At 67.2% G+C, this 11,920-nt stretch overlaps 1 protein-coding gene across 1 annotated transcript; it reads right to left on the reverse strand.

Moving 5' to 3' along the window:
* Nucleotides 1-70: 70 nt before the first annotated feature.
* MAP4K1 (mitogen-activated protein kinase kinase kinase kinase 1) lies at nucleotides 71-11,657 on the reverse strand. The gene is made up of 19 exons (XM_034792313.1): nucleotides 11,412-11,657; nucleotides 11,016-11,080; nucleotides 10,444-10,488; nucleotides 9,358-9,381; nucleotides 8,864-8,912; nucleotides 6,816-7,005; nucleotides 6,380-6,456; nucleotides 5,177-5,261; nucleotides 4,615-4,691; nucleotides 4,211-4,271; nucleotides 3,762-3,867; nucleotides 3,461-3,519; nucleotides 2,996-3,099; nucleotides 2,362-2,539; nucleotides 1,861-1,929; nucleotides 1,611-1,700; nucleotides 1,160-1,230; nucleotides 721-776; nucleotides 71-375 (listed from the first exon to the last, which is right to left on the reverse strand). Exons 2-19 carry the CDS (start codon nucleotides 11,027-11,029, stop codon nucleotides 312-314), a joined length of 1,419 nt encoding a protein of 472 aa, XP_034648204.1. The 5' UTR covers nucleotides 11,030-11,080; nucleotides 11,412-11,657; the 3' UTR covers nucleotides 71-311.
* Nucleotides 11,658-11,920: the final 263 nt, after the last annotated feature.

Genomic DNA, 11,920 nt, shown 5'->3' on the forward strand with positions numbered 1-11,920 from the left:
TTTCACTGCAGCGGGGGAGGGGTGGGGGGCTGCCCCCCTTTATCAGGAGGGGGAGAAAACAGCCAGGTCGGGATTTTCCTACTTTTTTGGGGCTGAATAATTACAAACACAGTATGGAAAAGGGGGTGAAACGGTGACACCCCTGGGGCGTGCTCAGCCCCCCCCCAGTCCGTGCAGTGTGGGGGCACCGGGGGCCGATTCTCTGTCCTGGCCCACATGGCTGGGTGGGTCCTTGGCCCCGGGGGGGGGGCACTCTCTGGGGAAGAGCAGCTTCTCGGGGGGTGAGTCCGACCCCCCCACGGGTGGTGCTGTCACTCCTGGACGTAGAGGTTGCTGTGGGTGTCGTCCATGGGGCGCGTTTCCAAGACGACGGTGCTGGGGGGGAGGGGGGAGAGTGGAGTCAGGCAGCAGATGTCACCTCACAGCCCCTGATACCCCCCACAGCCCCCTGTTCTCATGCACCAGGGCCCAGAGGGTCATGACCATTGGATTTGTTCCCCCCCAAAACCTGGCTAGTTGGGGGACCCCTGCCAATGGGTGCCAGGAGGGAGGGGGCTGACCCCTATCTGTGGGTGCCCGGGGGGGCTGACCCCTACCTGTGGGTGCCCAGGGGGAGGGGAGAGATCCTGCCTGGGGGGGCTGACCCCTACCTGTGGGTGCCCGGGGTGGGTGTGATCTCAACCTGGGGGTGCCTGGGGGGAAAGGGGGGCTGACCCCTACCTGTGGGTGCCCAGCAGGCGGAAGGTGCAGTGTTGGTCCCGCAGCTCCTTGATCAGCTACAAGAGACGGCAGGGCATGGGGGGGGGGGCACTGCAGGGAGGGGCCGTTGCAATGACCCCCCCCACCGACACCCCCCCTTCTCCCACCCGCTGCCACGGCCCCAGGAGCTGGATCACCACCCACCCCGCCCAACCTCCCTGGCCCTGTCCGGCCAGGCGACCCCCCCCAACTGGGGGTGGGGGCTGGCATGAGGAGTGTTCCCGGGGGACGGGGGGAGAGGCCTCAGCACGGAGTGGGGGGCTGGGTTGGGGGGGAGCCGAATCCATGGGCCAGGCAGGGCTGGGGGGGGCTCGGAGGGGCTGGGTTGTGGGGGAGCCGAGTCCATGGGCCAGGCAGGGCTAAGGGGGCAGGGGGTGACACGGGGGGCAGGGTGTCGTACCTGTGCGGATGCGAAGTCCCAAACCTGCACGCCGTGGCGCCAGAAAGCTTGCATGCAGTTCTGCCCCAGCGCTGCAGGAGAGGGGAGCCGGGTCAGCCCGCATGCCCCCCCCCGGTGCCCAGAACCCGCCCCCCGCCCACGCACCCCCCAGCCCACCCCCAATGCAGCGTCCAGAGGGCAGAGCACGGAGCCGCGGCCGAGATGCAGCCACCTCTGGGGTGTGGGGCTGGTTACCCAAGGCCCCCGCACCCGACACTGAAATGCAGCCGGCTCTGGGGTGTGGACTGGTTAGATGGGGTCCCTCGCACTGAGACGCAGCCTTTGGGAGGGGGCAGCACTGTCCGACAGCCCTCCAGAGCCGCTGCCCGGCCGGCGGGGACAGGAAGTGGGGGACGTGCTCCCTGGGGAGCCGGGGGGGGAAGCATCCCCTCCTGCGCCCGCCCCCACCCACCTATGGTCTCCACGGCGACGTCGAAGGTGATGTCGGGGGCCAGCAGCTTCCGCACCAGGGTGCCCTGCAGGGTGACGATCTTCACGCTCCCTGGGGGGGCAGAGCGGGGGGGGGTCAAGGTCTGGACCTGGTGCCCCTCCCTCCCCAGCCAGACCCGCCCCCAACCCCACCCATACGCGACCAATGACCCCCCGCCCCCAATGTACCCGGCCCCCCCCCCCCCGTGCGGCTCCGCCCCCCCCCCACTCACTGTCCAGCAGCACCAGCACCGTATCGCTGTCCATCTGGCTCACCTGGACCGGGCCGGGGCAGGACACGTCTGCGGAGAGACCGGGCCGGGCTGAGCCGAGCCGGGGGCTGGCCCGAGGGGAGGAGGCTGCACATGTGGCAGCCCCCCGTGTCCCCCACACATGGCACACGGCACCTGCAGCCCCCACACAGCCCCCCCACCTAACACAACCCCACCCCACACAGCTCCTGCCCCCCATCAGACCCCCACACAGCCCCCCCACCGGACACAGCCCACCCACACAGCCCCCACCCCCCCCCATCAGCCCCCCCCAGGCTGACACACAGCCCCACTCCACACAGCCCAGCCCCCTCCCCCAGGCTGACACACAGCCCCCCCATCCAACACAGCCCCCACCCCCCCATCAGCCTCCCCCAGCCCAGCCCCCACCCAGGCTGGCACAGAGCCCCCCACCACACACAGCCCGATCCCCCCAGCCCAGCCCCCGTGGCGCCCCCTTACCGGCGCCGGTGTGGGTGAACCAAGAGGTGAGGGAGTTGAGGTTGATGGTGTGGAAATGGATGGGCTGGGCGGGCGAGGGGCCCGGGCTCACCCCGATGCACACAGCCGGGTACTCGTCGCCGGGCGCCACCAGCATCTCGAAGACGGGCAGGGGGGTGGGCAGCGGGAAGTCGAAGTGCTGGGGGGGACGGGTGCCCGGGTGAGAGGGGGCAGGGCGGGGGGGTAGGCAGGGCAGAGCGTGGCCCCCCTGGGGACATGAAAGCTGGAGGGCCAAGGGGAGGGCTGGGAGCACGGGGGGGAGGCAAGGGCCCGAGCAGTGACAGCCCCTGGCCTCCACTCCCCCTTATCCGTCACCCCCAGCCTCCCACCTCACCCCCACCCCCTATCCGCCACCCACCCAGTCCCTCACCTCTCCCCTCCCCCCTTACCCGCCACCCCCAGCCTCCACCGCTCCTCACCTCACCCCCCCCACCTCCTTACCCACCCCCCAGCCCTCATACCTCACCCCACCGTCCCTCTCCTCCCCTCCCCACCCACTTACCCACTACACCCCAGCCGCCACCGCCCCTCACCTCACCCCCCACACCCTTACCCACTCTCCAGCCCCTCACCTCACCCCCCCGGGGGTCCCTACCTTCACCAGCATGAACTTCTGCATGGGCTCGTACCACTGGAGCAGGACCACGCTGGCCTCCAGCGCCCCGCACAGGTAGTGGCAGCCGCTCCGCGCGTGCCGGGCTGTGGGGAGCAGGGGTGGCGTCAGGGGGGGCGGGAGGCCCGTGCTGTGGGGAGAGGGGATCTGGGGGTGCAGGGGGGTCGGTGGCTGCAGGTTGCGGGGGTCCAGGCGGTACAGGGAGGTCTGGGGGCCCCATGCTGTGGGGAGCGAGTGTCCGGGGAGGAGCAGGTGTCCAGGGAGGCATAGGGGGCACAGGGGAGTCCAGGGAGTGCAGGCAGTTTGGGGGGCACATGCAAGTCTGGGGGCTTTGTGGGGCACAGGGAGGTCTGGGGCAGTGCAGGGAGGCCTGGGGGCCACAGGGGGGTCTGGGCAATTTGGAGGTGTCCGGGGGGTGCAGGAGGCCCCGAGGTGGGGTTTACTCACCCACACAGCAGGCCCGGCAGCCCTTGGTGTCAGGGATCTTCGTGGAGGTGGCGTTTTTCCTGTGGAGCAGAGCACAGCTGGCTGAGGGGGTGGGAGCCTGAGGGGCCCTCGGGGGGCACCAGCCGCTGGGCACCGGGGGCACCGGGGATGCCCGCTGTAGGACGAGGCGGGGCTGGGAGCTGGCCATGCAGGGATGTGGGTCCAGGGGTCTGCCCATAGCCCCCCCCCCCGATCCTAGCCCAGCCGCCCCCGGAAGGGAGGGGTTTGTCCCCCCCAGCCCTGCCCCGGGGCACAGCGGTACCTGGGCAGCAGACGGTGGGGGGCGATGTGGACGCCGGGGCGCTGCTCCCTCTTGCTCTGCTCGTACAGGCTGGTCAGGCTGTGGGAGTATAGCTGGGGGGTCTTCCCTGTGAGGGGGGGGGCGGTCAGCCGGGGCTCAGCCCTCTGGGAGAGACTGGGATCCCCCCAGCTGTGCCGGTGCCCTCACTCCTGACCCGCAGCCCCCTGGTACCCCAGCCCTGCCCCCCCCAACTCTGCCGGTGCCCTCACTCCCGACCCGCACCCCCCCGGTACCCCAGCCCTGCCCCCCCCAACTCTGCCGGTGCCCCTCACTCCCGACCCGCAGCCCCTGCTAGCCCGCCCCGGGTCACCTCTCTTGCCGTCCCTGTCGTGTCCCCCCCCCGCCGTGTCCGAGCCACCCCAGCATAGTGCAGATGGCCCCGCTGGCCGGGCTCGGTCCCCCCAGCTCACCCGAGATGGACATGAGCACGTTGCCGATGGAATAGACCCACGAGGTCCGGCTGTGGTAGAGCTGCCAGAGAGGAGACGGGGTCAGCGGGTTTGGCCGGCCCCCGCCAGGGGGCGCCAGTAAGTGCCTGCCCCCCCCCGCCCCATGGGCCGCACAGCCCCCTGCCCCTCCCCCCTTCCTACCCCATGGGCCAATACTGCCCCTTGCCCCACCCTGCCCCATAGACCGTACTGCCCCTCCCCCTTCCCCACCCCAGAGACCGTACTGCCCTCTGCCCCTCCCCGTTCCTACCCCATGGGCCAATACTGCCCCTTCCCTTCCTCCCCTCCCCTCCCCTAGGTTGTACTGCCCCCTCTAACCACCCCTTCCCAGGCGAGTGGGTACCGGACCCCCCCCTGGCTCTCACCAGCTCCAGCGTGGCCTCCGGCTCGCTGCGGTTCAGGGTGAAGATCCCCTCCTCGGCCCCCAGGATCAGGTGTGGGTCTGGAAGGGAGGGGGAGGGAATTGGGGCAGCGGGGCAGGGGGGATTTGAACCTTGCACTGCCCGGACCTCGGTGGGGGACAGGGCGCTGGAGTCCGGTCACAAGTCCAGGCCTGTCCATTCACGCGGGGGGGAGGGGAACCATGCAGAGGGGCCCCCCTCCCACGGGTGCTGGGCCCCCCATGCTCTCCCCCTATCTTGGGGCCTCCTGCACCCTGCCCACCCCCCACCTTGGTCCCTCCCACTGCCTGCCCCCCCCCCCCAGAGCTCCCGCCTCCCCCCCTGGTGCCCCCATCACCCGCCTCCTCCCTGGCAACCCCATCCCCCCCCGGTGCCCCCATCCCCCGCCTCCTCCCCGGCACCTCCATCCCCCCATGCCATCCCGGGGTCCCCATCACCCGCCTCCCCCCCAGCACCTCCATTCTCCCTGGTGCCCCCATACCCCCACTGACCCCTCTGGCCCTCCCATCCCCCCCATGTCCCCTACCTTGGGTGGTGGGGTGCGTCCAGGTGGCCGTGGCCGCGATGCGCAGGGGGCAGCCGTTAAAGACCTTCTTGAAGAGGGATCCGTCCTGGGGGGACGAGCAGCGACGGGGGCTGAGAGGCTCCAGGCCCTGGCCCCATCCCCCACAACCGCCCCCCCAACAACCTCCGCCCCCCGCCACCTCTCACTCCCAGGCTGCTGGGGCTGGTGCAAGGTGTAACGAAGTGGGGGGGTTTCTTGTTTTCGGTGGGGTTTCAATGGTTTGCATGCGGAGGGAGTGGGACTCAGTTTCCCTGGGTGTTACTGGTTTAACGAGGTGAGGGGAGAGGGAGTGTGTTTTGCAGAGGACCGGAGAGAGGACGTGGGGACCCAGCCGATGGCCGGGAGGATGGATACCCCAGCGACCGGTGACCTGGGGACCCGCAGGCCCAGCTGAGGAGACACAGCCGGTTCTGGCCAGTGGGCGGACAATGGGCTGCAGAGTGAGGACCCAGTGACCTAACCAGCCGGTTCCAGCCAGAGGACAGAAGCAGGAGAGGAGGCCCCAGTTTACAACCCTGTTTACCTGGAGAGAAGACAATGGACAGAGGCGGGGCCTGGGGCCGGTGATCTCAGATGCCCAGCTGGGAGCAGGGGGGCTCTGGGCTGGAGAGGGGGAGCAGGCAGAGCCCACCTGGATGCAGAGAGACTGGGATGTGCTGGGCTGAGGGAGGCCAGGCCTGAGGCCCTGAGAGTTTCCTGTGCTGTGTTCAACTCTCAATAAACCCTCCTGTTTTACGCTGGCTGAGAGTCGCTCCAGGCTAGAGAACAGGGGGCATCGTCCCCTTCGGGGGTGGAGGCCCCGGGGGTCTAGAGCGAGTGGACTCCCTGAGGGGGCTCACAGCAGAGACAGACGTGCTAAGGCTCAGAGAGGTGTGGCTCCAGGAGGTGGAGGGGCCTGACCCCAAGAGAGAGTGGACCCCCGAGAAGGGCTGTCGCACTGAAAGGGGCACCCCCCACGGACCGCACGGGGCCAAGAGTGGGTATGATCTGTGAGTCCATGACACATGGTCAGGAGACGGAGCCAAGCTGGAACCAGGGGGTACAGAGAGTCTGAGACATGGACATGGGGCAGCAGGCCGGTCCCATCCCTGGCCCACAGGGCAGCAGGGCTGGTCCCACACCCGGGCGCTATCTATAGCCGAGGGCTGTGCTGGGGGGTCTCACCTGTCTCCGTTTCTTCTCTGTCTTGGGGGGCAGGACGGGGGGCTCCTCGCTCCGGGGTCCGGGCCACAAGGTGGGATCTGGGGATGGGGCGAGGATCAACGGGTGCCTGTGTCGCTCTGGCCTGGCTCCCCGAGCCCCCAGACCCAAACACCCACCCCACGGAGAGGTGCCACAAGGGCTGCGCTCAGCCTCAGTGACTCCTGCGCCCCACTGGGGGGGCTCAGACCCCCACCCTGGTCTGGGAGTCCCTCACTCCCAACCCGCAGCCCTCTGCTAGCCCAGTCCTGCCCCCCCCAGCTCTGCCAGTGCCCCTCACTCCCGACCTGCAGCCCCCTGCTAGCCCTGTCCCCCCTCCCAGCTCTGCCGGTGCCCCTCACTCCCGACCTGCAGCCCCCGAGCAGAAGCCCTGTTCAGCCCCCTCCCCCCCCCAACTCACCTGAGCTGGCCGAGAGGTGGGAGCGGCGGGGGTCGGCGTGCTGGGTGGGGTGTGGGGTCCGGCTCCCCACAGGCCCGCTGGAGCACCGCACCAGGGAGACCGGGGTGCCGGGGCGCTGCAGGAGCTGCCCCCCGGGCTGGGGCCGCATCTCCTCGGCGGGTGTCTCGTCGGACCGGCTCCGGAACTTGGGCTGCAGACGGGGGAGGGGGCGTCAGATGGAGACCGCAGGAGAATGGGGGGGCCCCCGAGGGGGGATAGCAGGCTGGCTGGGCGGGTGGGTCTGACGGAGGGGGCTACGGGCTGCTTGGAGGGATGGGGGTGATGGGGGCGGGTGACACATGGCCAGAAAGGGTTAAACATCCTGCAAAATAAATACCCCTCAAAAGCCACATTTGTGTTTTTGTGTATTTACACACGGAGGCGTAGGGTCGCCCATGTCACCACCTGTTCCTGTCTAGGCTGGACTCTGATCGTTCAGCGCCCACACAGCATCCTGGCGTTGAAATGACTTGTAAACACGGGCTAGCTCAGTATTCCTCTCGCCTTGAAACGTTCCGGGAATGGCGGAGGAACCAGCTAACTAAGACCCGGGGATGGACCCCTGCAAAGTCAGCCTGGTTCCCTTCCGTCCCCGAGGGAATCCCAACTTGTCCAAGGACGTGACATTGTATCAAAGACCCTTGGGGCCTGTCACGGAGTCCCCGGGCGATGCTCTGGAACTGCTCCCCACAAAGCCAGTCAGGACTCTGGGGAGCCTCCTCTCCCTCGGAGCAGACCGTCTTCAGGGCAAGAAGCTCACACGGCTTCACCTCCTGGGTCTGACCTTGGAGCATTCAGCATATGCCCCTCCGTGCACTTCCCACAGCGAGTCCGCCCCGGCGGGGTCCTGGGGAAGCCAGAGGGTCCTGCACCCCCACTTCGCAGTCAGACGTGACTCTCAGCCAGCCAGTAAAACAGAGGTTTATTAGATGACAGGAACAGGGTCTAAAACAGAGCTTGTAGATAAAGCGGCGAACGGGACCCCTCAGCCGGGTCCATCCTAGGGCAGACCCCCGTCTGCCCTTCCTTCCAGTCCCTAGCCAGCTCCAAACTCCAACCCCCGTCCAGCCCCTCCTTCTCTGGGCTTTGTCTCTTTCCCCGGCCAGGAGGTCACCTGATCCCTTTGTCTCCAACACCTTCAGTTGGCACCTTTGCAGAGGAGGGGCCCAGGCCATCAGTTGCTAGGAGACAGAGTGTCTGGCATTTAGGTACCCTGGCCCTTTGCTCTGCAGCAACCGTACACCCTTATCCCACCCCCTAGATACTTAAGAACTGCATAGGGGAAACTGAGGGAAACATTAAGAACCGTTCCACTTCGTCACAGGGCCTGATTCTGTCAGCTCAGATCTGCTGAAGCTTCGTCAGGGGACGTTCGAGTCGCATGACCGAGGTCCCAGTGATGCAGGTACGCCCCGAGTGTGAGATCTGGCCGTTGGACTAGGACCGAGGAACGCTTTCTGCATCTCTGCACCTCAACGGATTGAACTCGTCCGTAGGGAGACTGATTTTTTAACCAATACTCTCTGTGGGTTGTTTTTGAATGAAGTTTAGTTTAGTTAAGAAGAACTGGCTGTAGCGTGGATTTGGGTAACCTGGGAGGGGATGTGTCCGATCCCTTGGGACTGGCAGAACTTTCTCTTTTATATGATGAATAAGATTTTCCCATAAATCATCACGTCTGACGTACCTGGATGGAGGTCTGAGGCTGGGTCACTTGGAGGGAACTGTGTTGTTTGCACTGCCGAGTAACCAGGAAGCTAATAAAGAAGCTACGGGCTGGCTGGGGAGTGGATCTGATGGGGGGGCTAGGGGCTGGCTGGGCCCATGGGTCTGACGGGGGGGGGGGGGGGGGGGACCGGACTGGGGGGGGGGGGGGTTTGACAGGGGAACTGCGGGCTGGCTGGGGGGGGGGTCTAACGGGGGGGGGGACTGGACAAGTTTCCCATTGCTTCAGCCCTGGCATATCCTACACAGCCTCCCCCCTCAGCGCCCCCCCAGTGGGCACTCACCTTGGGGGGCAGTGGGGGCGGCACGTCAGCGTCGGCTGGCAGCGTGGGCCTGGGGGCAGAGCACAGCGGTCAGCACAGGTCCCCCTGGGAATCCCCCCATGCCGCAGCCCAGATGATCGACCCGAGGCTGCCCCCCATGCCTGGCACAGGGAGCCCTCAGATCCCCAGCCCCCCGGGGACTCTGGGCCCCACGCCCTGGCCAGGAGCCCACTGTGCTGGGGGGCCAGGCCCCGGCAGCCGGGGTCCTCCGCACCCTCCTAGGAGCCCCCCAGCCCCCCGGAACTTGGCATGACTCCCAGTCCCCCACTACCCACATGCCCCCCAGCCCCCATGGCCTGGCCCAGATCACGTCTCTGGCAGCGGCTTGCGGGGCATCGGGCAGTACCAGCCCGGGGGCACTCGGCCCAGGCCACCCGCCACCCTGTGAGCCGGGACAGGGGACGGAGCCCCCAGCCCCACCCCCAGAGCCTGGTGCCGGGTGTGGGGGCACGTACCTGGCCGGGTCACAGCTGCTGGGGCTGCACGGCGGGACCGAGGGGGAAAGAGAGAGATCATGAACCACTGACCTGACCCCACGTGGGATCCTGGGGGGAGGGGCAAAGCCGCCAGCTGCAGGGGAGACGGGGGGGCAGGGCAGGGCCGCAGGGAGTCAGGGACACTTGGGGGACAGGGCTGAGCCGCCGGCTGTGGGGGGCAGACGCCCAGCCCCATGGTAACCAAAGCTACACACGAATCTATCTTAAACCTGGTGCTTTTCCATTTAGAAGGAGGGGTGGGGACCCAGACAGACAAAACTATAAAAGGGGGTGGAGCAGAACAAAGGGGAGCCCGTCATGAGAAAACCCCTATTACCACCTGAGCTGGAACTAACAAGGACGGTACCAGGGGACAGGATTGGGCCCAGGCTAGGGGGAGTCTAGTCTGTGAAAGAAGCTTATTGGACCATCTCTGGGGGTGAGATTTACCTGTATTCGGTTTCTTAATGGATTAGGCTCAGACTTGCGTGTTTTGTTTTATTTCGCTCGGTGACTTACTTTGTTCTGTCTGTTATTACTTGGAACCACTTCAATCCTACTTTTTATACGTAGTGAATCACTTTCATTTATTAATTAACCCAGAGTAAGTGATTAACACCTGGGGGAGCAAACAGCTGTGTATATCTCTCTCAGTGTGAAAGAGGGTGGACAATTTATGAATTTACCCTGTGTAAGCTTTATCCAGAGTAAAACGGATCTACTTGGGGCTTGGATCCCATTGGGAGCTGGGTGTCTGGGGGCTGGAGATAGCTAACCTGCTGAGTGGTTTTCAGTTAAAGTCTGCAGCTTTGGGGGCATGGGTCAGACCCTGGGTCTGTGTTGCAGCAGGCTGGCGTGTCTGGCTCAACCAGGCAGGGTTCTGGAGTCCCAAGCCGGCAGGGGAAACGGGCTCAGAGGTAATTCCAGCACGTCAGTCCCAAGGGGGTCTCTGTGACCCAACCCGTCACAGTTCTGTCCTCCCCGTGCCGCGACCAAGCTGAGCCCCCTTTGGGTGGGGGGGGTCCCTACAGCTGGATGAGCCCCGGGGGTGGGGGAGGCACCTACATGTCCACGTCGTCATAGTCGTTGTCTGAGTCCGACGCGTTGACCCTGCGAAGGAGCCGGAGCCTGAGTCTGAGTCTGGCCAAGGGCTGGCGCCGGGACAGGCCCCAGGGCCAGCTGGAGCAGCAGCCGGGAACGGGATCCTGGGCCAGGCCGGCCCGTCTCCTCCCCCCTCCCCCAGCGGGGCCCCTGGGCCCGCCCATTTCCCCCCTCCACCAGGGGGCCCCTGGGCCAGCCCGTCTCTTTCCCCCCACCCCCAAGCGGGGCCCCTGGGCCGGCCCGTCTCCCCTCTCCCCCAGCAGAACCCCTGGGCCCGCCCATTTCCCCCCTCCGCCAGGGGGCCCATGGGCCGGCCCATCTCCCCGTCCCCCAGCCGGGCCCCTGGACCAGCCTGTCTCCCCCCTCCCTCTAGTGGGGCCCCTGAGCCAGCCTGTCCCCCTCCTCCCCTCTCCGGGGGCCCCTGAGCCATCCCTTCTTACCCCCCGCCCTGCAGCAAGGTTCCCTTGGTCCAACACCCGGCCCCCAGCGAGGCCCCAGGGCTGCCCATGCCCCCCCATGGGGCCCGGGGCTGTTACCTGGCACTGCCCATGGAGCCGGGGGCGCTGCCGCTGGTGCCGTAGCTGAGGTCTAGGCAGATCTCCTGGGCGTGGGGAGAAGCAGGGTGAGGGCCGGGATTCACGCCGGCTCCGCTTGCCAGCCCGGCCCCCCGGCAGATGTAACCCCCCCGCCCACGCCGAGCCATTCAGCTCAGACCCCAGCGCGCCCCCGGCGCCATGTTCCCAGCCACGCCACGCCCCAGGGGCTGGCGAGTCAGGGCGTGGGGAGAAAGCGGGGCTGGCGTGGGGACCCCGCGACGGATGCCCTGGCAGAAGAGAACAGCCACACTGCCAGGGCCGGGGAGTGGAGCTGCCCCCGGAGTGCCCGCTGGAGGGGCTGGCGCGTGGGGGGCTGGGGACATGGGCAGCACCTACCACGTGGCATGGAGGTGTCGGCTCCTTCCAGCGGGTCCTGATCTTGATGGGCTGCACTGGAATGAGAGGCGGCTGAGACCGGACGCGCGGTGCCAGCTCGTGACACCGAGCCACGGGCTTCCGGGGAAGCAGGGGCAGCTCCCGGCATCCAGCTCCCCACCCCCCACCCCCCGTGCGCCTGCCAGCGGGACTGGAGGGACCCCACACCACTGGCACAAGGTGGGGGGACGTGGGGGTTCCACCGGAGGGGCGGGGCAGGGGTCCCAGCAGGGGGAACAGACAGGGGGCACAGTGGGGTCTTGGCGGGGTGGGGCATGGCAGGGGGGTCCCAGGAGGGGGGGCACAGTGGGGGAAAAGTGTACAGAGGAGGGGAAGGGCAGGGGTCCTAGCAGGGGGAACAGACGGGGGGCACAGTGGGGTCTTGGCGGGAGGGGTGCATGGCAGGGGGGTCCCAGGAGGGGGGGCACAGTGGGGGAAAAGTGTACAGAGGAGGGGAAGGGCAGGGGTCC

The sequence above is a fragment of the Trachemys scripta genome, chromosome 16 (genome assembly GCF_013100865.1).
Source record: "Trachemys scripta elegans isolate TJP31775 chromosome 16, CAS_Tse_1.0, whole genome shotgun sequence".
NCBI lineage: Eukaryota > Metazoa > Chordata > Testudines > Emydidae > Trachemys > Trachemys scripta.

Coding starts and splice junctions, on each gene's coding strand:
- MAP4K1 (XM_034792313.1), bottom strand. Junction 7,006..8,863: donor CGCCCCCACTGCCCCCCAAG/GTGAGTGCCCAC, acceptor CCCCGTCTGCAG/CCCAAGTTCCGGAGCCGGTC. Junction 376..720: donor CGCCTGCTGGGCACCCACAG/GTAGGGGTCAGC, acceptor CCTCCCCCCCAG/CACCGTCGTCTTGGAAACGC.